Below are 26,340 nucleotides of genomic sequence, written 5' to 3' on the forward strand. Positions count from 1 at the left end.
GTTCTAAAAATAACACAAGAGTAAATCCAAGCACATCAGAGACTCAGTGCGTAAATATGTAGCAACGGCGCAACATATTTAGCTATCCAGTTATGTCCTTCTAAATCTGCCTGCACCAAGTCGAACAATAAAAGCAAATGTAGTCATAGCCAAAATATTGTGATATATTTTAATAGACTAAATGTATCATTAGTACGAGCAGCTCAACTGGAAACTTCGGGCAGCAGACATTGTTTTGATAGGATTGTCCCCGCGCCCGTAATTAATGCATCATTGACTAAGCAACTTCCAGAATATTTTCCCTATTCAATTAGCTAAATTGATCGAATATATACAAGATATGCTCACCTAGATGCCCCAAGAGGCGGCCACTTCCCGAGAAAGATGCAGAATATATATTATTTTTCACTACAGAAGTCTACGGGCGAAAAAATCATTTTCTGACAGATTCCGCCATACTGGATTTTGGTTACAGAGTCACGTGTCGCGCGCCTGCATTTATCCAAGTATTGAGAGGCGTGGTTTACTATCAATATAGAATTGTTACAATGCTGCCACCGTGAATACGAAAATAAACATTTCGAACTGATCCAATAATATCACATTCCTATGTGTTACCAATGTGTGATAATAGTTTCACCTCCGAGTGATAGTCTATTTCAATAAACATAATAGCCAACTTGTGTTTTTATTATGGGTTGATGCGAGAAAGGGCGTGTCCCTTTGGCAAATAGTTACAGAGGTGCTGCTATTCAGTGTTTTTCGGATCCCAAATTGCCGCGGCTAATGATACGGAGATGTATGCGCATGTGCGGGACTGTTCTGAAAGTAATTCTGCCGCCCACCCTGTCAGAATGCCCACACCGCTGCCGCTCCCTACTTCTGCCCATCCTTGATCAACAGCTGATTACTGGTGGCCTGCAAACTTCATTTTGTACAAAAAACGGTTCGATCTATTGCATTCCATGCCTCAGCATATGACAAAATCGCTAAAGGCCCCAACATCACACCTATTGATTTTTCTCTACAATTATTTGAATTCATAATTCAATTCACATAATCTATGTTCCTTCCACAGGTCTACTAAACCAGTAGCATAACAATGTAAGAAATTATTGTAATAATATTGGACTAACAGGAAAATCAAGGGCATTATTTTTCCCCAATATGGGGATTTTGTACTGCAAAGAATATATATAATAATAATTGTCACTTTTGGAACATATCTATCTGCCTACCTCATAAAATTGGGAAGGCTTCACCATCGTCACAAAACTGTGTATGTAAAAGTGGCAGCAATGAGTCAAATTTATATATTAAATTCAAGCTCCTTGCCATATGAAAACTCTTTCTCTGCGGCGGTGTAATCTAATAGGGTTTATTTACATTAACTTATTTGATTTTGCGTCTCGTCCACCCACAGACAAAACAAGGAGCAGAGTAAATGTAACCAGATTAGCCTGTGACTGTTTGTTGGCGGTTGCTGCTGCAAATGCCAACTTGTAGGCTATCTGTCTAATCCACCCATCCTTAGACACGAGATAGCGCAAATGCACAGTCAGAAGTTGGTGATTCCAGGTCAGTTTTTCTTTGTTTGAAAAAACATTCCTTACACTAATTATATCCAGATTTGTTTATTTTTCATTCACCACTAAAAAAACATTTAAAGCTGCAATCAGTAAGATATGCTTGTGTAAATAACAATTTTCTATGAAATATTTACTGTTGAAAGAGGATTAGGTTTCTAGTTTTCTCCAGAAGAATTAAGAGGTGGGCCAGTTATAACCATATACTATAAATTATCAATAATCAGTTGCAGGATATTGAACTGATTGTAGCATACAATTTAAAAGAAACAAAAATAACAATTCACATCCATTGTCTAATAAAGATACTTGTTATGTTTTGACCTTTTTAACGCCCCGTTTCTGCAAGCCAGTTGGGAACGAATAGAGCAGGACGGCCCCCTTTAGCTAGTCATTTCACTCACCCATTACAACTGAAGGCCTGTTGGGACTTCCGTATCCATAGTGACAGAGGATTATAATTTCTCTGGATGAGCTGCCCTGCATTCGTTATGTAACCGAGAGGTCTTGAAGACATGTCTCATACTGGCAAACCTGAAAACGATAAGCTGTTTATAGAATAACCACAGGGATCTTTTCCCCCTTTTCATTCTTTGAAGATATATACATATTTTAATAACAAGCTAAATATTTAATCTCTCTGCAGCCATTTTTCCAATCGCTCTACACATAGTAATAATCCTATATGTAACCTATTCTTCTACATCCAAGTAGATTACACAACACTAGTCGTACTAGCCAATAATTTCCACTCTTTACAAGGCATTGATTACTATTAGACTGATAAAAAGAAATGTTTATGGACCTATTATTAGGGTGTATCTGTTCTGGAGTACCATCATCATTGTCCAGTAACTAAACAGCATTAGGGCTTACCTCGATTTTTCAAATGCTATCCATGCTTTGCCATTTCTACAAGGTGAATCAGCGGTTTCAAGCATATCAAGACCAACACGTGAGAACATTTACGATAATGTTGAAAGATAACGATATCTCTGCGAGATGTAGCCTTTAGAGGCTGGCCCTACTGCACCCAACCCAGGTGGAAAAGTTTACACTCACTGTTCACTCTCTTATCCCTCTGCTTCAGAGCAGATGGGAACTATATGACTGGCATTAGAATGACAACAGCAGTAACCTTTAGGAACATGCTGGCAAAGAGGAATGAAGTGATGTCTGCGTGTCTGAGGTAATGTCTCTCAGATGAGGTCTGATGAAGAGGTATGATGTCAAAGGGGCAGTTAGGTTGGTGTATGTTGCCTACGGCTACCAGGTCAAAACACAATGAATATCTGATTAACATTCGGTTTTCAGAGCATTAGCTGCCATGCCTGTGACTGAATGGACAGCTCTCAACTAGGAGGTAATGTCTCAACTCCTCTCGGACACTGAAGGCAGACCTTTGTAGACACCCACCAGTGGGCTATTCTGGCGCTATTTTAACCTAATTTCAGTCCTAGACAGGGACCCTCGTTTCGTTTATGCCTAAGCAGACTGACACAGATTTTATTACGGTGATGAAAGAAAAGGGCCTTTTGCTGGAAGGGCAGTGAGACAGATTTAAACCCAAACTGCAGCTGTACATGAACACTACAAGCAAAGCTTAAATCACAGGACCACCCTAGGCCGCAAACTGACTGGAAATATAAACAAGGAACAATATTACTTGCTGAGAGATGCACACCTATCTGACTATTATGATTATTCCAGTGTAACTGTGTCCAATAACAAGCACACAGTAATTAAGCTATCAAATAACCTAATTGTGCTCTCTGTGTAATCATCTCAGCAAGCTAACTAGCTATATCAATGCATTATTTAAAATGCAATCGAGAATCTGCCGTAAAAAGGTATTCTTATGCCCTGGTAACAATAAAAATGTTTGGTGCATTATCTACATTATTATGCATGCGCCTGTGTGGGGCTTTAAAATTAGATCAGCTTGGCGCATTATTCATGTATGTGTAAATGACCTGGAGGAAGTCTGTTCACCTGCTATTGGAGGTATTGGGTTTATAGTCTGGGGTCAGTAATTGAATGATTCCTGCTTCGGATCACCAATCCAACAAGCTAAAAATCTGTCATTGTGCCTTTGAACAAAGTGCTTAACACTGACTGCTCACGTAAGTCCCTCTGGATAAGTGTCCATTTAATGACTAAAATGTTGTATCTAAATCAGAAGCTACTAGTTCTCAGAATTACATTTTACTTGACAAACCTTACAATTTGGTTCTCTGAGCATCTGTCATTGACCGAATTGTCAATTTGTGATGTATTAGCTCTGACCTTTTACCCTTTCAACCAAAAGATTATATCAATCCAGTTTGACAATTACGTTATTGTAAAAAATCTTGTCTGATCATTTTCAGCGTTAAGCAAGCCAGTTAATACTAGTATTAGCAACATAAGCAAATGTATCAGCTCTGAAAATGTTTATTGGTTGAAGAATTGTCACTACTTACAAAAGCTCTTGAACAAACATGACAGACTTACCACCTTCAGATTTTCTATTTCTGAAGAGGTTGTTGGAAGTCATCCTTATTTGCAAGTTATTTTCAAATACAAAATGTATAACATATCTATATACAGAACTCATCAGCACGACAATATTTGTTCATATGAATGTAGACTGTAGGTCAATTGTTTCTCTGATCCCATGCAAATATAACTTTCCATACAAATATAGCGTTCCATCATCTTCTCACCACTGACCCAATTTATCTTCCTGCATCAAGTATGACATCTCTCTACACAAACTGCATTTAGAAAGCGGTGTAAAAAGGCAATGAAATTACTTTGTGGCAAGAAAACGCACAGAGAAATACTCCATCAAAATATTCCCTAGCCCTGGATAGTAAACGTTAGGAGACCTTTATCATTGACATTAAGTTATGCCATGGGAGCTATAGCATTAGCTGTCAAAGGTAAGGAAGAACATGGTAGATACAGCATAAGACAAGTTTGCCATGGATATTTCCATCATGGTGGGGGAGTGCAGACTTCATTGCAGTTCATTTCTGTTTGATTTTACAGACACAACCAAATGTTCTTTGAAAAGTTTAGGAGACCTTTGAAGAAAAAGCATAGTGAATACACATGGCTTAGCTCTTATTCAATCCAGCAACTGACTGGAGATCAGTTCATCCAACCACAGATAGCCAAACTACAGCGAGTGTAGAGACTCAAACTGTCCCTAGACCTGCGGTTATGGTTTTTGAAGTTAGCCAAGACACTGAGAGCAGAGTGAATGGAGAGCACAAGGCCTGTCTGAGTCTAACTGGCTATTAGTGGTTGCCAAAGGAAGTCTGTTCCTCACCCAGTATCAGCCACAAATCACTGAAACATAGCACACAGACTGTAACTACACAATGGAGTTTATAGCTGGAAAATACAAAACCTGTGTACTAATTCCTTCTAGTCCAGGAACTGACTTGGTTGCAGTCCCTGATTACAGTAAAACAATGATAAACGCTGTGGAACAACAGAGCATATACAGCCATCAAGAACCAATTGGCAGTTTATTAGATTGGTGTGAATTTCACACTGAGACAGGGTTTCACCATTTTGTCTACACCTTTCTGGCAATGTCTTATTGCTGTGAAGACAATAACTGGTACAACAGCACTGAAGTAAATAAGCCACAGCCTGTAAACTAGGCCAACTAAGCCATGCCCATTTGTAACATGAATGCAGTGTATCTTGTGAGTGAAAAAAGGTGCCTTGAATCACGTAATCACGAAATTGAAAAACAAATCTCTTTCCTAGGCTGTAGGTCTGCAAATGGATTCTACATTTCAGGGAAGCTAAGGAAAATGGGGCACTGTAAAGTGTTAAAATGGCCATAAAGTGTCCTCATTAAAGAAAAGCAGAGCAAGATTTTTACAGTAAAGCCAACTAGTCCGCAAGTTTCCATCAAAGGATTCCAGACCTGCATACAGTAATTATGTTCCCCTTCTCTCTAACAGCTTCCAGGCCCTATTAGAAAAGGAGCTTGGTGTTGGAGTGAGATAGAGAATGTATGTGTGTGTGTGTGTGTGTGTGCGCATGTGAATAATAGCACTCCTGTGTTATAATTTTCACTCTTAGAAAAGCATTATTTGTGAGTAATAGACTGATGTTGTGATAAGTAACATAACTTTTGGTTTACCCAGACTCAGTAGGATCATTGTAAAATACTCATTTTGTTCTGAGTGCAAGTTGCTTAATTTAAATAAAAACTCAAACAGAAACCATGCTTTCTTCCCCAAACATCTCCTCAAAGTCCACATGTAAAAGTAACATTTTAGCAGAAAAAATGTAACTTTTTTTTTTTTAAATCAAATAATCAGTTACTTCCCAGCCCTGTCCCTCTGATAGCTGGAATAATCCCTCTCACATCTGCCTGGGCAAGTGGGACAAAAAACATTGTTATATGTGACCCTCAGACTAAAGGGAACTTAGATGAACAAAGAGGAAATACCCACCAATAAATACACTTCATGTTGGTTATGTTTCCTTTATGTATTCATAGAGAAACAATATTATAATACATGTGCCGTATAACAATTGACACACATTTGAGCTTTTAGTGTTTATTCCTTATAGTTATCATGCAGTCTATCCCTTTATGCAGTGTTGCCACTAATGCGGAGAAAGGTGGATATGATTCACAGGGCCCATGGCTTGGCAAAGCTCATTGATTGTAATAACATCAATGTCATCTAGAAGTGTGGGGGCCCAGGGATATATTTTTTCATGGGCCCATAATTCCTGGTGATGGCTCTGTGTCTTTTTATTTTTTAATACACAGTACACAGAACCCCAAAATAGATATTTATTTATCAATATATTTCCCTGAGCCTCTTTTGAACTTTGAAAAGTGCTCCCTGAATGTACTGGCATTAGTTTTGAGTTTCAATAATTATATGCATAGAGTAAGGTAAGCTACAAAACAACACTCTTAATTACAGGTTCCTTCTTGACAATGCAAACAAAATATGATAAGTGAACTATACAGTAATTGTAGCAACAATTTAATAATAAGAGGCAGTATTATAATAATAATAGCAACATAGCATTGGCAGTGTTGTATGTACAGTGGATATAAAACGTCTACACACCCCTGTTAAAATGCCAGGTTTTTGTGATGCAAAAGAATAAGACAAAGATAAATCATGTCAGAACTTCTTCCACTTTTAATAGTACCTATAATGTGAACAATTCAATTGAAAAACAAACTGAAATCTTCGAGGGGGAAAATGAAAAATAGCATTCTGAAGGTTGAGAGTGCCTTGATTTCTAAATAAATCACAGTGTCACCAGCAATTGGGAATGGGAACCACACATGCAGAGATCCTCCATTCTTTCATTCTGTCTGTTATGGTAATTTTGAACTAAGGTACATTTGAGAAATCACATGTCTCACACAGACATGGCAATTAGAACCAAAAATCTAAAATTTTTACTCATCAGACGAAAGTCAATTTCTCGTGTTTCTTTACCCAAGCAAGTCTCTTGTTACTACTGTTTTTTTGCAGCAATTCAACCATAAAGGCCTTATTCACGTTGTCTCCTCTGAACATTTAATGATGAGATGTGTCTCTTTGTTGAACTCTGTGAAGCATTTATTTGGTCTGCAATCTGAGTTGCATCTATTGCCGGATTCTAAGGCTCTAGAAATTCTGTGGATTGACGGACTTTCAAGTCTTAAAGTATTGATGGAATGACATTTCTCTTTGCTTATTTGAGCTGTTCTTGCCACTACTACAGTACAGACATGATAATGGTCTTCTGCATACCCACTCTACCTTGTCACTCTCTGTATACCCACCCTAAATCATTAAGAATTTAAGAAATGTAAGAAATACATTTTTAACAAGACAATTGTTAATTGAAATGCATTCCAGTTCACTTCATCATAAAGCTGGATGACAGAATGCAATGAGTGTGCCAAGCTGTCATCAAGGCACAGGGTGGCTTCTTTGAAGAATCTACAATATGAAATGTATTTTGATCTGTACAACACATTCTTGGTTGCTACATGATTCCATATGGGTTATTTTATATTTTTTATTATTCTATAATGTGGAAAATATTAAAACTAAGATATATGTACAAGTACACAGAGGAAAACATGCTTTAATGTGTGACAAGAATACACTGCAGACACTCTTAGCACTTATGGAAAGGAGCTAATTGAAAAGTCTTTCCAACTAGTTCAAGGGAAGGTAGAGTATTAAAGTTTGTCAAAATTAAATGCGCAAAGTTGGAACTTGGATTACATTCAATTATTACTTTATTTTAGAATTACCTTTAGCATTACCTTATCAATTGCACACATGGTCCAACCGAAATGTAAACGGGTTATCCACACATATAATATACACACAAAATATACAAAATCTAGACATCACATACACAGGCTGGCAGGGTACGCTTATGCTGTTCACACCTCAGAGGCTAGGTGGCTAGAAAATATAGCTGCACAATAACACCAAAGTCAATATCAATGTGTGAGCTAGTTAGGTTAGGTTGTGGTAAAAATGCATTAAAACAGACTGCACTATCCATTTAAGAGTTCAACAAAAGATTGCTTTCCGAAATCTTTGTTCAGCAGGTTTCTGTGTCGACACATTTTAAGCTTTTAACATCAACCACTTGAATTAATCAATCAATCATATGTATTTTATAATGCCTTTTTACATCAGCAGTTTTACATCAGCAGTTATCACAAAGTGCTTTTACAGATATTCAAATGAAGAGGTGCAAAGGGGCTTCCAGCCTGCCACATCCTGGTACTCAGGGTGCAAATAGAATTAACAATCTGGTTCTAGGACAGAATGACAAATTGTCTTAATTACTTTGGACAGCCAAATCGATTTCCAAAAAACGTCATAATTGGTGACTTATTCCAAATTGACCTATAGGTCGTATCCCATAGAGATGGATAAAGTCCTCTCGTAAGCGAGACCCTTTTTTTTTTATTACGGACATCGTTGTTAAAGGCATGCTTCATTTTAATGTAGTCAACTGGATTTGACTGAATCTCATTGGCTGATTTTCTTGAAGACCCCGGTTAGAAGTCTCATCCCCCCGTTTAAACATTGCATGGATCACTGACACCAACTGACTACGACTGACCAGTGTCCAAATTAAGCACCTAAACTGTAGTGTTAGGTAGTATTACATCGCATATGTATCCCTTTAACGCAATAACGGCCCTCCATCTTCACTCACTGGCCAAGCCTGACGCTGCGTATCTTTTCTGATGATGCTCTGAAAGGATTGCACTGTAGCCATGTTCAGTCGTTGTTTGTTTTGAGGTATTTTCGCCTTTTATCAGTCTGTATTAGACTCTGCTATTACGTAAATATAAATGAGACGGTAGGAGGTCACGAATTGTTGAGTGTTCCAGATACCACAAATAACCCACTCAATCAAGCGCTTACTCACTTTCCCGGTGGTCACAGCCACGGGAGGTTGGGGTGCTGGAGGTTGGGGTGCTGGAGGTTGGGGTGCTGGTGGTTGGGGTGCTGGTGGTTGGGGTGCTGGTGGTTGGGGTGCTGGAGGTTGGGGTGCTGGAGGTTGGGGTGCTGGTGGTTGGGGTGCTGGTGGTTGGGGTGCTGGAGGTTGGGGTGCTGGAGGTTGGGGTGCTGGAGGTTGGGGTGCTGGTGGTTGGGGTGCTGGAGGTTGGGGTGCTGGAGGTTGGGGTGCTGGAGGTTGGGGTGCTGGTGGTTGGGGTGCTGGAGGTTGGGGTGCTGGTGGTTGGGGTGCTGGTGGTTGGGGTGCAGCCCCCTGTGTTGTAATCACGGCACCCCTGATGAGATTCTGAGATTCTGAAATTCTTTTTTCTGGTATTTTTATTGATGTATTGCCCAACCATTAACACCCCCTGAGGAAAGCATCTTCCCGTCGTTAACTTTCCTCGTTCTCATCTGTTTATGTTTATATGTGTTTGTTTTTGTGCGGTCCAGCACAGACCTCGGGTGTTTGTGTATATACCTGCATGACTGAATTTATATCCGTTCTTTGGTGTAGTTCAGCTGCATTTGTTTTGGTTAATTTCTTTCTTTATATAAATATATAATGTAACAGGGAGAGACACAGGGAACAGACACTGAGTGCGTTTTTAAGGCCCTGATGGAAATTCAACGAACACAAATAGAGGTGTTAGGGGAGGGATAAGGGTGACATCATCCACAGAAAACAAACTGTGATTGGGTGGCGGCGTTGTCTCTGGGACGGCCTCCCGTGGCGGTTTGGGAGGCATGTTACTCCACTGTCTTTCTCCTTCCTTGGTTCCTGTGTCATTGGGACAGCCTGGAGATACCCTCATTCTGCCTTCCTCCTTGTCGTCCTCTCCAACACCTAGATTATCTGAAGCACATTAATACTTTATTAAAATACTCGTAAAGCAAGACACCCTATGAACTGTAAAGGAGAGGAGAATGGGGCTTATATTCACTTTCTGGAATGTGAAAGTTTTGAACAAACTAATAAATGACAACATGATACTGTTTATACAAGAAACTAATCTGAACAATGTCTTCTATAGTAGAGTCCCTATAGTGCTTATAGCTACAGCAAGAGAACTCCCACTCTATAAAAGTCTGATAAGTTTATTTTGAATGTTAATTTATTGTTGTCTAGTATATCTATTGTTGTTTAGATAGAACCCTCTACGCTAAGTGCTGTTTTTCTCCCAATAACCTACTATCCTATTTGAACTATGAACTGTAGATTGCGCTTAACGCCTTATTCACAGTACAATAAAAAAAACTGCCACTAGATTATTTTGTAGTGTAACTTGACAGAATCACTCTTTCTTACGCCTCTACCTTTTGAGCTAAATATCACTGCATTATGGGTAATTCTACAACAAGGAATGTACTCTTTTATGGAGTGAATGGGAGCTCATTGCCAGCTAGCAAATAAAGCAAGCAATTTCTTGAACAAGAAGCACATTTTTACTAAGATTTTGTGAGATCTAAAATGCAGTAAATTTTTTCTAGATATTTTGGACTCCTGACTTTTCATTAGGATTAGTTTAGCAACCATGTAAAGCAACCAAAGATAATTTTGCATGAACATACACAAAAAAAACATAATTATTGGGTCAAAGGTCCACTGGTAAGGAGCAATAAACATACCTGTATTCATTTATCAATTACATTTATATCACCTTTCTCTGGAGTTTACACCAAATAAAACCAACATTTCTAATGTCTTTCTGCACATTGAAATGCCTAAACTGAGGAATGGGCCCTCTGTCCCTTTTCTGTTCTGGGTGGGGCTAGCTGGATGGGACCTTGGCCTGCTTTATGCCGTGACCGGGGGAGTAACCAGACCTAGTCAGACACGTTCTTGCCTGGTTTAGATCCTATCTACCAGAGAGATATCAGTTTGTATCTGTGGATGGTCTGTCCTCAAACAAATCAAAATCACACCATGACTGTCCTTCTTTATAACTTTGATTGATCTTTGTAACTAAATTGTATCTTACAGACTAATATAATAGTGAATTGCATTATTTACACCTAACGCGTTATATATCCAGTAATCTAATTTGTAGACCTACATTCAGGTAACTATCTTAATTACTTGACATGGCACAAAAACTTGACCTCGGAGTGCCATCTAATGGAGGTTTTAGGATTTTCCTTTCCAATGACGTTAACGAAGTCCCGTTCATTGTGGCATGGATTGGTTGTTTATATGAAGGGGGAGTGCCAATTTACTGGGCTAAATACCAATCATATCTCATATGTTCGTGACGTCATCACGGGGTGCCACAGGATTCTGGAGAGCTCCCCACATGTAAAGAAAAATAAATTGGGGACAATGTTTTGACTTTATTTTACTATGTACCTAGCATATTCTACTGTCAGCAGCAAGAACATTTTTAGTTTTAACTGTGATAAGTAATTTCTAAACCTGGTAAACACTACATTTATTGCGCTAGCAAACTTTATAGAGGTTAGTGAGCGAGCTAATTTAGCCACCTTGCTAGGTAACAACTACAGTAACGTTTTAGCTTACTACCATGGACAACTCGGACGAAAATTCGGTTCAGCTCCATGGGGACGAAGAAATCATAGAAGTCATCGACCTAAACGAAACGGAACAAAGCGCAGGTAATGATGCACGAATGTTTAGCTAGCTAGCTGTTAATGTTAACATCACGTGGACGTCTTGTCGATTTTGCAACGTATGTACATTGTTGGATTTCCCATGAGTGTCAAAGTAAACCACATGTGTAGTAAATACGGTGTGTACCTCCCACTTTGGCCAAACTAGATGATTTAGCTGATGAGTTTGAGGACGTTGACTTCGGTGAGACTAGGGACGGAGACGATGAGCAAGAAGACTGGGATACAGAGGACGAGATGGAGCAGGAATCCGTGCAAGACGACAGCGACCTCACCTTTACCAAACACACGGGTACTTACTAACTCAAGATGTAGTGGTCTTCCATTAAGAAATGATTAATTGAATACACAGTTTAGCAGGTTTTTACTGGTGCAGTGGAATTGCCTGTCTTTCCAGCCCCCACAGTGCAGTGAACAAATTGCATCCATCATGGCTGCCACCACACCACTTGACTCCCCAGTCATTTGAACTATTCTAGGTGTTTAAGGGAAACCTGCAGGTTAAAAATCACATGATAGGCCATGGGTGTATATAGACCCCTTGTAGTCCCATTATCTTGTGGTTTCCAGGCTCTGTGTTCTGTGTGAGTCTGGACCCTGCTACTAACAGTTTGGCTGTGACTGGTGGAGAAGACGACAAGGCTTTTGTCTGGAGAGTCAGCGACGGGGAAGTGCTGTTTGAATGCACAGGCAAGTCCCCGTGACATTCTAAACAGAAACATCTTCGCGCTACAGGATTGTTGAGCTCAGAATAAACAAATGCCGGCTTCATGCCCCCTTTTTCTCCCCACTTTAGGGCATAAGGACTCTGTGACGAGCGCTCAGTTCAGCCACGACTCTTCTCTGGTGGCCACCGGGGATATGAGTGGACTGATCAAAGTCTGGAAGGTGGAGACCAAGCAAGAGGTGTGGTCCTTTGAGGTCGGGGACCTGGAGGTGAGGATGAACGCGGCCTGGCTGAACAAGATGCGAACATACCATACGTGAGCTAGGTCGATTAGAAGTGTCGTCACCTGAAGTGCTTCTCCCGCTGTGTTTGTCAGTGGCTGGAGTGGCACCCCTGTGCCCTGGTACTGCTGGCGGGCACGGCGGACGGCAATGTGTGGATGTGGAAGATTCCGGCGGGTGACTGCAAGACCCTGCAAGGCCCCGGATGCCAGGCCACCAGCGGAAAGGTTCTCCCGGACGGTGAGCGAAATGGCCGTAGCTCGAGGCTAGCTAAGCGGCCTCCGCTGTGATCTGGGCTTTGCGAGTTTGGACAACCTCTGGGTTTTCTTTGCAGGGAAGAGAGCGGTGGTGGGCTACGAAGACGGGATGGTACGACTCTGGGACCTGAAGCTGGGAAACGCCAGCCATGTGATTAAAGGTGAGTTTGGCCACGCTGTCGTTTGCCTGAGTAGGGGGCAAGGATCCGCGCCACTGGCCACTAATAACTGCGGATGACCTTGTGAATATGATAGAGGAATTATTTTACATGGTTTTCTTTTGTTATAGATCATATTCCCAGCTCTTTTTTTTTTCTTCTTTCCTTTACTTGGACAACCTCTACCCTCTCTCAACCCTGTCTTCTTTCTGGTTGCCTCAGGTCATGATGGTCACCAGGGGGCACTGACGTGCCTGGCGTGTAACAAGGACGGCTCTCTGGTGCTGACGGGCTCCGTCGATGGCTGTTCCAAGCTCATCCACACCGCCACAGGCAAGGTGGGCAGAGGGCACTATTGAATAATGGAGAACACATAAAACGATACAAATGTAAAACTGTATGTACAGATGGCGGGTGAGACTTCAGAAGTGACAGGGAAATGGGCATGTATTATTCACAAGGAGAGGTTATTTTTCATCTTGTTCAATGACCCGGATGTTATGGATTTAGTAAACAGGCTTTCCTGCTACCTTTTATTTTCCTTCAGTTTTGCCCTATAAGGGGATTTGTCTGTGTGTGTTTACTGTAGGTGTTGGGGGTGTTTTCCCTAGACAGAGGCAAAGGTAGCACCTCCCAGGAGGAGGCTGTGGAGGAGTCCAATTCAGTGGAGTCTGTGGGATTCTGCAATGTGTAAGAACTTAAGACTTGTTCTTCCTTGTCATCCTGTTTTATCTGTCACCCTGTCTGCTTGCAGCAACTCACAATAGGCTCAGGAAAGTTGAAAATAGTGTGACGTCTTCCTCTTAGGCATTTCCATAAGTTTATTTAATGTTCACATTTTTACCCTGCAGCTGTCTGGTTACTGGTCAGATGGTCTAACTAGAGCTGTGTTCTCTGTCTTCCAGGTTGCCTCTCATAGCCGTAGCCTATCTTGATGGGACCCTGGCCATATACGACCTCTCTTCCCAGGTCCTTCGACACAAGTGCCAGCACGAGGTAAGGCTTCCAACAGGCTCCCAAATCATAACCAAACCTCCCCTTTTATTCAGGATCATAGAGAAACATTGCCCTTTATATTGTCTTCTAAAACTGTGTGTGTGTGTGCTGCGCTTGTCAGGCTGGGATAGTTCGCTTGCAGTGGGAGGAGTCATCCTCTGTGGTGTCCACCTGCAGTCTGGACGGGGTTTTCAGGCTGTGGGACGCTCGTTCAGGGACCATGGTGTCAGAGTACCGTGGTCACCGGGCAGAGATCCTGGACTTCACACTCAACAGGTACCCGCGCATCCTGTGGCCGTCGTTCGGCACGCCCCTCACGCTGATGGGGTAGCCTAGTAGTTAGTGTCTGAACCGTGACTGAAAGGTTGCTAGATTGATTCCCTGAGCTGAGAATTTTGGGGCAAACATGTATTTCTGAACATGTACAGCTGTCATGTATTTCTGTGTTCTTAGCCACGGTTACTAATTGCTATCTAGTGATTATACCCATCATCTTATTACTCGGGATCAGCTGATTATAAGCCAACCAAACCATTGCAAATCAGCATTGGGTGATTATACGGGTACGTTTTACTGTCTTTGAAAAAGCTGATTATTTCAGACAGATTGTGCTTTCAGCTGAACAGGCATCCCATCGGATCCCGTAATAATGATTATAATAAGTGTCCTGTTGTGATATGTATTCTCTGTAAGTAGGCAACAGCAGTGGATTTTGTGGGTGCCTGTCTTAAGCTCTTATCCGCAGTCCTAACATTTTCAATCTGGGCAGTGAACAAATCTCGGGAATGTGTGGTTCTCTAGTTTTGTGCTGTTCATGCTTGGTCTGTTTTGACTCTTCTCGTCTGTTCCTGTTCACTCACAGAGAAGCCTCCATGGTGGTCACTTCCTCCGGAGACCACCAGGCCAAAGTTTTCTGCCTCCAACGACCAGACCGGTAATGAGAGCAAGCGATGGTGAGATGGGGAGGGACACGCACTCGCCCTGCTACTTCTCCCTGTCAGCAAAAGCCACAAGCGGATGAACGGACTTCTAGCTAGATTCAATCCGACTTAAAGGCAGCGTTCTGTTGTTTTCAGAGATTCAACGCTTCATACTCACTCGACTCTGCTCGCCTTTGAATGGTGCACTGTTGAAGCATGGTCAGATTGAATCCTGGCCTCTCATTGTGTTTTCTCGACTGATAGTTTTAAAATGTCTTGCATCGTTAGTAGGCTTGTGTGTAATTTATGATCTACACCAGACCTGCAATGTTGTAGGGAGTTCTAGAACAGACTGCACTTCTGCTCAGGGTTCTCAAGTAGCACCCTCCTTTAAAGATATGTATCCAAAAAGGTTGATGGTGATGTTAGAACCCATCTACCAATAAGCGATGAAGCCTGTTTCAGTAGCACCTTGGATCTTGATCTTTTCAGTATCACCCAAAATCATGTCAACTCTTTCCTGTGTAAATATTTTGGACCCTGTTCAAATGCATCTACCATGCTTCCTTCCTTTGCAGCAGTAATTAATCGGTGTATGTCGAGTTGGGTAAAGTAATACTTTTAACTTTCACCCATCCCATCGCATACAGATGTGCGTTTACCTCAAGGAAGGGGGAATGTGAAGTGGCGGTACTGGGTCATGGTCTCCGTTCTGTGATTTGGTGGAACCATTAAAATGTTTTCAACCCAAGTCCCTAGGGAGTCCTGGTTATTTCCCCGATCACCCCTCCCACACACACTTAAAAGGTTATGGTAGGCGTTGCCTGTGACTGAATATGGGTTGTTTAGAACACTGCAATGATAAGAGCTAAAAAGTGCCACCTACAAATAAAGTCCACTGACTCATCAAGGCGACATTTTCAGGAAATTGCCCTTTGTCGTAAGTTTGCCTGGGTGCAACTAACGCATCTAACCGCACTACAGGGTGGCCGTGCCAAAAGAGCTTCTAGGCTAGCCTTTTTGTATATGCCCTAGACATGACTTGGATAGAATGACTCAAATGTTTAACTTTACTGTTTTATCTTGTTTATGCTGACCTTTTAATATATGTTCTTACTAATAATGTAAGTCAGAAAGAAAAATGTGGTACGTGTATGATTTAAATAAGGAAACCACTCTCAAAGCGGAAGACTGTTAAGGACAGTATGCCCTCATTTCTCCAGGGATATCTTGTTGATATGGGCTACCAAGTCCCTCCAAGTCTGAGGGACTTAATTATGTCGAAAACAACCTTGGAAAAGCCTCAAGTAGACATCAATGTCGTGAAAATCTAACGACATGGCTGTTTTATTGCGGTGGCACGTGTATGTACACACATGGATCCTATCAACAGGAAATGCATTAACCAAGTGGCCACTGTCTGGTTGCTATGCCAATCCTTGTGAAGTGTCTTCATCCTTACCAAACTGGTCTTTAGGGAGGCTGTTGTGTGGGGGAAATAGGGCCAGTATAACAGAGAGGCCAAGACATTATCACATTTTATAGGCGCTCTTAGTAGTTGTTTGTCAGGATTTGCCTTTTCATATGGTTTTGAAAACCCCAAGCACAGAGGCTGTAACAGAAGCTACCCTGGACCCGGAGTTAATCATGTGTGTGTTAACAAAGGTGAATGATCGTGATTTATCTTACGTTGTGGTTGGTTGCCAGGCTTCAGTGTGTCCACATGATTGGTCACGCATATCGTGATGAAACCCAGGCACAGAGGATTCAGGGTTGGACAGAGGGCTGCAACCAGAGACACAGGAAGGATCCCTTCCACTATATCTTCCCATCTCTTTATTGCCTCACTCCATTGGTCACCCTCCTCTCTATTTGCTCCTTTTTCCCACCTCACAGCTCTCCATCAGAGACTAAACAAACAAATGTCTCAGGACTGTGGGACCAAGCATTTCATTTCTCCTTCTGGTTTGCTCATGTCAAAATCAGCCTATCAGGGATGCAGTGTGTTTGTCTACATGAGTGTGCTTCATACAGCCTGTATGACCATTCCCTTCCTGACCCCAGAGACCCCCTTACTTCTTAAAATCGTTCACGCAGTCCGCATCCTCTACAAAGTTACCTCAGAAATGACCAGATTGCTGAGGTTGCAAAGAAAACTGGGTAAATGTTGGTTCGGGGACCCAGTCCAATTTGTTATCATTTCTGTGACGTTTTATACACTGCTCAAAAAAACGAAGGGAACACTTCATCATCACAGTATAACACCAAGTCAGTTAAACGTCAGGGATATCAATCTGTCCAGTTAGGAAACATAAGCGACTGTGAATCAAAGTCAACTGTTTTGGGGCAAATTAAGGTGACAACAGGTGAATGGTTTTGCAGGTGGTGGCCACAGGCAATTCTTCTCTAGTTTTGCATTTTGCTAGTGTCACTACTGGTAGCATGAGGTTGTACCTGCAACTCATTCACGTTGCACAGGAAGTCCAGCTACTCCAGGATGTCACATCCATACATACCCTCACAAGAAGGTTTTGCTGTCTCCCAGAACAGTCTCAAGAGCACAGAGGAGATACCAGAAGACGGGCCATTACATGAGGAGACCTGGACAGGCCCGTAGAAGGGCATCAGCCCAGCAGCAGGACTGGTATCTGCTCCTTGGGCTACTGGTGTACATGTTTCTGATTAAACTATCAGACTCCATGAGGGTGGCATGAGAGCCTGACATCCTGCAGTGGGACCGGTGCTCACAGCCCAGCACCATGCAGTTCAACTGGCATTCGCCAGAGAACACCAGAATTGGCAGGTCCGCCATTGGTGCCCCGTTTTCTTCACAGATGAGTGCAGGTTCACCTTGAGCATGTGACAGATGTGAAAGAGTCTGGAGACGCCATGGTGAACGTTATGCTGCCTGCAACATAATCTAGCATGACCAGTTTGGCGATGGGTCAGTGATGGTCTGGGGAGGCATATCCTTTGAGGGTCGCACAGACCTCCACATGCTAGTAAACGGTCCCCTGACTGTTGTTAGGTACAGGGATGAAATCCTCAGACCCATTGTCAGACCTTCCGCTGGTGGACAATGCCCGGCCTCACGTGGCCAGAGTATGTAGGCAGTTCCTGGATGACAAAGGCATTGATGCCATTGACTGGCCCTCACGTTCCCCTGACCTGAATTCAATTGAGAACCTCTGGGACGTTATGTGTTGGTGCATCCGACACCGCCAAATAGCGCCACAGACTCTCCAGGAGCTCACCAATCCCCTGATGCAGGTCTGGAAGGAGATCCCCCCAGGACACCATCCACAGTCTCATCAGGAGCATGCCCAGACGTTGTCAGGAGTGCTTACAGGCACCTGGGGGCCATGCATACTACTGAGTCACATTAAGAGTTGCCGTGATTACATTTGTTTGATTTCAGTTGTTTACTTCTTTTTACTTTTTGGTGGGAATTTATATCTAGCCTGTAAATCAGTTGATGATTTTGGTTTCCATTGACCGTTGTTAAATAATTTTGTTCTCAAAGAATTACACAAAAGATTTGTACTCTAAAGATTTGGTTTACAGTACATTGTACTTTTAATTTTGTTAACTGAGACCGATGTGTGTCGGCTAGCAATTGAACTTTAGGATGTAGTCACTGTCCAGCTGGGCTCCTAGACTGGAACTGCGTTTATTAATCAGAATGATGCATAGCCTTCTTTCCAGGGAGAAACAAAGTACGTAAATGTCCTCTGTCCTGCTTGTTGACACTCTCCTGTCTTTTTATGTTCTGTCTCCCTGTTGGAATTATAAACCCCCCTCTGTTAGGTCCCTCTTCTAACTCTTCTCTCCTGACGTCCCCTACTGTATCTTCCTGGTAAACCTACTCTCCTTCCTATCACTTCCTGCCTGTTCCTGGCTCCTTGCTGGAACTAATTGAAAACTGAAAACAGAAGTAGATGTGGTTGACATACAAAAACTTTTATTGTTATGCAACATAGACCTTTTGAAAAATGATTATTTCCTAATTGGCAACATTAAGCATTTAATATTTCCAAATTCAATTAATGTCTTCTTACTTATTTGATACAATTATCTGTTCTCATGTCAGTTACATTACAATATTACGCTATCATATTTAAAACATTATTGCCTTTTACAAGGTTAAATAGACTAAGCAAATTGAAGAGGATGTGGGGAATTCTGTTGAAGACTGAACACATTGATTTGGATAGCCACTGAATTTACAGAAGTTTCTAGAGAACTTGATAACAGTATAATCATTCCTATAAATGGCTTTTTGCTATTCTAATTCTAGAACTATTCTCCAGTTGGCATCGTGTGCTTACATGCTTGTCCTTCTATGTTTTGGGTGTCTGTCATCCCTGCACAATATCTCCTTAGCAGACAGTGGAGAGGAGTTGTGTTTAAAAAGTGTTATCACTTTGGGAGCCATGGGGCCCAGTCCTAGAGAACAATCTGTCTTAAGATTGCCATTGTCCAAACTATTGCTGCAGGGAGGGGTCTTCTGTGTTTATAGACCACTGGCCAACTGGAAGCCCTGACGATCTTCCACAGATATTCAATGATGTTTGTCTGGTTCTACATACTGTAAGATATAAATGTTTTAAAAGGACATGCAGTTTGAAGCAAAATTCTAAGACCACTTCAATAAACACTTTATCTATTTTTCTGGGTAGTAAGTATTTATTTGCTTATAAAAACACTAGATAACATTAGAATATGTTCAATAATTTATTTTTGCCCTCTAGGGTATCTGATGCGAGACGGCTAGGAATGGCGTCAAGAAATACAAAGAAACTGGGCAAGTTAATGCATTGGGAGATTCTAAAAACTGTCGGCATCTGTTGGACAATACTTGAAGTGCCCTTTTTGAGGAACAGAAGGAAATCTAGTGAAGTGCTTGCTCAGCATCTGGCAGAGTCATCCGGCACCAAAGTACAGTTCAGCCGTGAGTGTACTTAGTTCTACAAGAAACTGATTTGACTGATTGGCAAAATCTTTCATCACTGTAATGACCCAAAACCATTTGAAAAGATGATTAAGCCCTACTTGGAGCGAAATCTGTGGAGCCCTCACGGTATTAGATTGGCCACCTCAGAGCCTCAACCTGAACCTTCAAGCTGTGTGGGAACACTTGGATCTGAAAACAAAGAAAAAGCAGTCAAATGAAGAGTAATGGCAAATCCTACAATAATTAAGAAATGTTTGTGTTTAGGCAACAGGGCTAAAATTGTGGGAAAGTTTTTTGTTTTATATAAATCAATCCTAAATTGTCTTATTAAATTACTTTAGATCCTTGAAATGTTTAGTCTGTGTAGCAACATATTTTAAAATATGAATATATGCAGCCCTGATGGCCTGATAAGGATGAGTCACTCTTTACTCAGGTGACCAGTCATCATCATATTATAATCACATTTCCTGGTGACATGAGCAGCTCTCACATCACCAAATCTCCTGGGGATGCGGCCAGGTCTTACACAATTTTCAGACATTTCTCACATAATGTGGAAATTCAGATTTTATGAAACAGGAAATACGTTTAACAGCACTGCCTACGTGAGATAATTTTCCACACATAGTTCACACAAGTCTAGAACTTATTTTGATTCTTAATGAATGCCAATAATTATTGATTTATGACTGATATAAGGCTTCAGTTTATTTACACATGCGCCGTTCATCCATTTCACTTTGACATTATGTATTAAACAGGAGAATATTTTCAAAGAGCTCGTTCCCATTCCTGATGGGTGTCTCTAGTGTGCCACAGGTTACATTAGTGCTCTACTCCCTCACAATATCTTCTCCAACTTGCCCTCTGTGGGTTAACCTCCTCTTTAAAACCCAGATGCATTGCTAGCAAGCCCCTGAACAGATCTCCCTTTCTGGATGAACTTTCCCTTTAAGACCCAGATGACATTTTCAACAAGCCCCTGCGCTGCTTGCCTCTCTTTTCTCAACCACAAGGTTTTTAAGAGAGACTTGGACTTCCGCGCAGTGTGGGGGTTACATTCAACACAGTGTGTAGTGTGGTCTAAGGCTGTTGCTTGAGATCTGAAGGGTGATATTGGCAAAAAGTGTCAGCAGCACACAGCTGCCTATGAGGAGCTTCTGAAAATGACTTTTTTCTACACGGGTTCACTTTTCCTATAAAGGTACGTTTGGTTTTCAGTAGATATCTAATATTGGACATATTAAACAGGAAGAAAGAAACATTACATATGTTCCTATTTTAATCTAAACATTTTCTTCAGCTGTCCCCATAGGAGAACCCTTTTTGGTTCCAGTAACAACACTTTTTGAACCCAAAACTGTTCTCTCTGGAACCACAAAGGGATCTCTTATGAGGACAACTGAAGAACCTGTTTGTAAGTCCTTTACCTAAAGGTGTCTGGGAACCAAAAGTGTGTGCACACATTTTGGTCACCAGGAACTGAAACACTGCTCTAATCAAAAATCTTTCTGAGCAGTACATTTGATTGAACCCTCCATTTCAAAGAAAGAAATGAAGCTCTTGACTTAATGCCTTTCTATAGAGAATTGACAAGAAGAGTTTATAGTTGTTAATACTGAATCCCGTGTGCTACAGTTCTACCATAAAAGGACATTAAGCCACGTATCTCTGTAAGGCCGCCTATCTCACCACTGTCAAACTGCTCGGTCTTTTCTCAAGGTGAACAGGGTCTACAGAAGTTTACTGGTGCCTCATCTGTTTCTAGGAAACAACTAAGCAAAATGCATCATAAAGAAGCTGTAAACAGCTTTAACTCATAAGGTAGGGACAGAGCATCAGACGATGTTCTAGTATGGACACTAAGCTTTGCAATGTGGAATTGATGTATTTGCTAGATATCGTTTCCATCTAGATAGTCGATAACACTGGGGAACACAATTTCCGTTGAGTTAGATCTGACACCTGTTTTTTGATTTTTTCACATCTACTTTTTGCGCTACAAGATACCCTCGCTTTGTCATCAAAATAAAAACATCAAAATACAGCATTTAACAAATCTGTGCTTATTTTATAGAATGTTTTACAAATGTACATACATTAGGGAAAAAATACATTGCGTGATTGTAATGTTTATACAAATTTATTTTGTTCATACAAAGGATGTTGTAACTGTATCGTTACTGTAATGTCATGCTGATCAAATCCCTTACGAACTGAGTCATCTTCAATTTCAAAATCATTGCTGTCACTGAAGTCTTCATCATAATCCAGATGTTCAAGAGGCTTGCTTGACAAATGCGCTGATGTTTGCCCTTTGACTGGGAATGGTGAAACTGCCACAAGATATAGCAAAAAGAATCAGGGCTGTTTAGGCACTTATAGCCACAGCTAACAGAGGCAGCCATGATCTGAAAGAAAGGAAATAAGTATGTGAATTTACAATAAGTTGAACAGTAACAATATCAGAAAAAAAAAATAATAATAGGTACATAAGGTCTACTAACCACTTGTACAGACTTTTATGGACAAACAATACAATTTTGCTTTTTCAGAGGTTAAGCTGTAAAGAAAAAACTTGACTTGCTAGAAGAAAACTGCCTATATTTTTTAAATACATTTAGTCTATATCAAGTAAAAATCCCACTCAACAGAAATTAAGTTTGAAATTGTTCCCCAGTGTAATTTACATAATTAAGCAAGGAGGTTTGAGGTGTTCTACAGCCAACATCTTACCCATAGCGTTTTGCAATATAATTCCAAATTTGAGATGCCTTATTAATATTGAATACTTACCTTTGCAATTTCAGCATTAAAGTGATGTAATGTTATACCCGTGTTATACACCACAGGTATTTATTATAGACTTATAGAAAAGTATTTTCTGATTTAATAATTGAAATTAACTCATGAAATGTTGTTTCTGAAATCTGTAATTGTAATATTACCATAATTCATAAGTTTTGATTTAGAGTTGGAACGTAAAAGAGAAGAATCAACCTATTTAAAACCATGAGTAGAGATTTGATAATCTCTGGACACATGCATTTATTAACTATTAGTGAGTTTTTCCTAGCTACTGTGCATCAACCCTGTTGTTACCTGCTCTTTGGGGTTTCAGGATGGGTGTTTGACAATTGCTGATGTAAAAAGGGCTTTATAAAGAACTTTGATTGATTGAATGCTTTCGTGCCCGAAAACGTTGCAAACCCCATCTATAAAAATTACTTAATTTGGGCTCTGAATAGATACCTGTGCACTAACTCCGTTTACCTTTTTGAATGTTGGTCTACCCACTTCTTGTCTGCATTGTTTGTCGTTCAGTTTGCATGTCTCCCTCCCTGCCTGCTTGTCCGTTTGTCTGTCTGTCTTCCAGTCTACCTGCAGTTTAACGGGAGCCGTGGGTGCCTCCATAGCCGTCAGGGAGAAGGTCAGGCATGCTAGGACAACCGCAGAAGAACGCAGTCACAGTGACCAGAAAATGGCTGATCAGGTCAACGTCTCCTCAGACCCACCGCCGAATTGGAGGGAGGCCTATCTCATCAACGTCATCACCTTGCCCCTGTCCACCGCCATCATCCTGGCCAACCTTGTCATCATCCTGGGCATTGCCTGCAACCGCCAACTCCACAACACCACCAACTACTTCTTCCTCAGCCTGCTGGTGGCTGACCTGTGTACGGGCGTGGCCCTGCCGTTCGTCCCCTGGATGGGACTAAGCCGCTCGCTGAGTTTTACTTCCTGTCTCCTGGTTCACATTTTTCCTAACTTCTTGTTTCTGGCGTTTCTATTCAACCTGGTGATGGTTCATTATGAGAGGTACATGTGCATCGTGAGTCCGTTGCACTACAGCGGCATGTGGGTTCACCGCCTCTTCCCGCTGGCGCTGTTCGCCGTATGGGCGCCGCCGCTGCTCTTCGCCTCCCTACCCGCCTTGGGCTGGAACAACCGAGCCGCGTCTGACCGTCATATCAATAACACAGGCCAAGAATGCTGCTCTTACAAACACGTCTTCCCCAACGCCTTCATCTACCTGGAGGTGTACGGCCTGCTGGTGCCCGCCATCTTGTCCATCGCGGGCATGACGGGACGAGTGCTGTGGATCACCCGTGGCCAGATGAAAGACATCTGCCGCCTGCACCGCTCGGTAGCGACCAGAGGGGATCAGGCGTCTTACCAGGAGCAGCAGCTCAACCTACGCTACTCTCGCTGCGTGGTTGCCGTGTCACTCACCTTCTTGGCCTGCTGGGTGCCCTACATCATCTACACGCACGTGGGCGTGGCGTTCCTGCTCAGCGAGGAGCCGCAAGGGAACTCCACCACGCACATTGTGCTGTCCTGCACTGGGATCGGCAGCATGACCGTGGTACCGCTGGTTTTGGGGCTGGCCAATAGGCAGTACACGGATCCGTTGAGGAAAGTCCTTCATAAACTCAGGGACCGATGGAGATGGAGGAACGACTCTGGGGACATTGCTCTTTGATTAACCAAGGCAGCTGTCATTTCTATTACCCTATTGGAATTATTGGGTTGTTGCACATGGATTATGTAGCTGGATCTACTCATGGAGTACGCTCTGAGCGCAGTGGTAGGCCCTAGTCTGTCTAGACCTCAGTTTAGGGGAACTGTTGCAGAAAAAACACATTTGATTAGCTGTGCAGGAGTGGTAGGGTTGCCACATCTCTCTTATGCCCACCAGAATTTGCTCACCACGTATGCTAACTCTTAGCCACAACAAGATGTATTGGAAGGATGAGTGACTCTGGACGTTCAAGGCATCATCATACATGTACACAGTGGCGAACTGTGACTATAGGAACCAGGCCCTCAGTTGCGGATAAAGATTAGACGTCATACATATAGATCAAGAACTCGGATGCCTGTGTTTCTTCCGCCACTCAAGGTGTGGCGGAATAAATTAAACCACTCACATTGTTTCAAGACCATGGACAGTAAATGTTGTCAGATAATTATTTTTTCGATGTTCTATCTCCAAGTATGCAATAAAAAAAACACCACAACCCGATATGTCATGTATCCAGTAAAAAATCCAGTGTTTTTACCACATAACCAGTGATCTAAAGTTGAAATTATATTTTACACATTGCATTCAAATTGATATAACGAGATAACAAAAAGCAGGCTGTAGATTAAAACAAACATTCCACTCACCATTACAGTTATCATTTAAAAACGTAGTCCATTCTCCTGTCCTTTATAAAAGGGGCAGGTTCATATAGCTTCTCTATTGATTTTAAATCCGTAAGAATTTCTTTTTCGATTGAGATCAAAGCCAGGACGAACAGTAGGGCCATCGTCGTAGTTACATACACTCACTGCAATAGAGCTAGCCGACTGGCTAGGCTCAAGCTTGAGAAAAGGAAGATAAGTGGCGTCGTTAAGCCTGGGCGTCCGGGACTATAGCCCCGGTCCTTTTATGAATAGCCCCGGGTCTCAGATTGATCCCCCAAAAAATTAATAAAAAAATAGCTCCCGTTCTATTAATCTATAATTCCGATAGCGCATTATGACAATGTAGACGTGTAGGCCGCTGGCACATACATTGACATTTTCCTCATGTACATTCAAAACCCTGTACTTTCTGTACAATGTGTGTGCACTTTAGGAATTCATAATAAATAAATCTACACAATCCTTGTTAAAGTCACCAGTTTATTTGTCATAATATTTCATTCAAGTCACCAGTTTATTTGTCATAATATTTAATCCGTGTATTGATTAACATAATTATCAACATTTATTTTTGATATCTCACCAGACGCTTCCATTGTAATGAACTGTGATAGTTTGAATGTGATAGATGGCTAGAATTACGATGAATGTAATTGACAATGGGGTTTAATGCAGCTGCTGTACGTCCACCCCATCAATCACTACAGTAGGGAACATTCCTTCCCTCTCGCTCTCTCCCTATAGTCTTTATCTCTGTGATGCTATGTAGTCTATACAAAGATGAGACGGATCTCCTCAAAAATACACAGGACAGATTAGACCGATTATAATTTCGTACATGTCAAGGGGGACATTCCAGTTATTAGTATTTGGTTCTTTGGGCTACTTGAAATGTGAAAAAGGTTTTGCAAATATGTAAATAAGTGACACAAATAATTAGTATTTCCTTATATTAATGTGTCTGCCCAGATGAAAAGTTGTCTACCAGGTGGCTCAGGTGCTCTCTTGTTTAGTAAATAATTTATTTAACAAAGTAACTGTACTAGAATATTTTAATTGTGTATGGCTTTACTCAAAATATTTAAGGAATGAGGACACATTGGGGTTTATAGTGTACAGTAGCTGGGTTTTTCCAGCCAGTATGGGTTGAGACTCCCCATTATATACCAGATTAGAACAATGGAGATAGGGAGTACAA

At 41.5% G+C, this 26,340-nt stretch overlaps 4 protein-coding genes across 10 annotated transcripts in view; 2 read left to right on the forward strand and 2 right to left on the reverse strand.

Annotated features, from left to right (window-relative positions):
- LOC105023749 (histone deacetylase 4) overlaps positions 1-456 on the reverse strand; it is a 57,255-nt gene extending 56,799 nt beyond the window's left edge. For all 5 annotated transcript variants that reach the window (XM_013139814.4, XM_020042416.3, XM_013139815.4 and 2 more), the window contains exon 1: positions 349-456. The gene's annotated coding sequence lies outside the window, so the exon portion shown is untranslated. The remainder of the gene's footprint in view (positions 1-348) is intronic.
- An 8,572-nt stretch (positions 457-9,028) lies between these two features.
- Positions 9,029-9,834, reverse strand: LOC114830086 (histidine-rich glycoprotein-like). The gene is made up of 2 exons (XM_029116868.2): positions 9,722-9,834; positions 9,029-9,359 (listed from the first exon to the last, which is right to left on the reverse strand). The coding sequence occupies exons 1-2, from the start codon at positions 9,832-9,834 to the stop codon at positions 9,029-9,031; spliced, it is 444 nt and encodes a 147-aa protein (XP_028972701.2).
- Positions 9,835-11,330: 1,496 nt separating this feature from the next.
- Positions 11,331-15,743, forward strand: aamp (angio-associated, migratory cell protein). Its single transcript, XM_010893156.3, has 11 exons — positions 11,331-11,698; positions 11,862-12,005; positions 12,284-12,403; positions 12,510-12,649; positions 12,757-12,901; positions 12,996-13,079; positions 13,299-13,414; positions 13,666-13,766; positions 13,982-14,072; positions 14,194-14,348; positions 14,935-15,743. The coding sequence occupies exons 1-11, from the start codon at positions 11,608-11,610 to the stop codon at positions 15,008-15,010; spliced, it is 1,263 nt and encodes a 420-aa protein (XP_010891458.2). The 5' UTR covers positions 11,331-11,607; the 3' UTR covers positions 15,011-15,743.
- Positions 15,744-21,007: 5,264 nt separating this feature from the next.
- On the forward strand, positions 21,008-25,199 carry LOC105023736 (G-protein coupled bile acid receptor 1). Of its 3 annotated transcripts, none has more exons than XM_034289616.1 (3): positions 21,008-21,153; positions 21,253-21,366; positions 23,274-25,199. In XM_034289616.1, the coding sequence occupies exon 3, from the start codon at positions 23,431-23,433 to the stop codon at positions 24,430-24,432; it is 1,002 nt and encodes a 333-aa protein (XP_034145507.1). In that variant the 5' UTR covers positions 21,008-21,153; positions 21,253-21,366; positions 23,274-23,430; the 3' UTR covers positions 24,433-25,199. The 3 variants fall into 3 exon arrangements, with proteins under 3 accessions (XP_034145507.1, XP_034145506.1, XP_019897698.1); XM_034289615.1 differs by lacking the exon at positions 21,253-21,366 and adding an exon at positions 21,672-21,773; XM_020042139.2 differs by lacking the exon at positions 21,253-21,366.
- Positions 25,200-26,340: the final 1,141 nt, after the last annotated feature.

The sequence above is a fragment of the Esox lucius genome, chromosome 22 (genome assembly GCF_011004845.1).
Source record: "Esox lucius isolate fEsoLuc1 chromosome 22, fEsoLuc1.pri, whole genome shotgun sequence".
In the NCBI taxonomy this organism is placed as follows: domain Eukaryota; kingdom Metazoa; phylum Chordata; class Actinopteri; order Esociformes; family Esocidae; genus Esox; species Esox lucius.

Excerpts from the sequence above, each read along its gene's own strand:
- LOC105023736 (XM_034289616.1), top strand. The coding sequence starts at position 23,431 with ATGGCTGATCAGGTCAACGTCTCCTCAGACCCACCGCCGAATTGGAGG.
- aamp (XM_010893156.3), top strand. The coding sequence starts at position 11,608 with ATGGACAACTCGGACGAAAATTCGGTTCAGCTCCATGGGGACGAAGAA. Across the intron at positions 12,650-12,756 it reads TTGAGGTCGGGGACCTGGAG|TGGCTGGAGTGGCACCCCTG; the intron begins GTGAGGATGAAC and ends TGTGTTTGTCAG. Across the intron at positions 14,073-14,193 it reads GACACAAGTGCCAGCACGAG|GCTGGGATAGTTCGCTTGCA; the intron begins GTAAGGCTTCCA and ends TGCGCTTGTCAG.
- LOC114830086 (XM_029116868.2), bottom strand. The coding sequence starts at position 9,834 with ATGCCTCCCAAACCGCCACGGGAGGCCGTCCCAGAGACAACGCCGCCA. Across the intron at positions 9,360-9,721 it reads CCCCTAACACCTCTATTTGT|GGGGCTGCACCCCAACCACC; the intron begins GTTCGTTGAATT and ends ATTACAACACAG.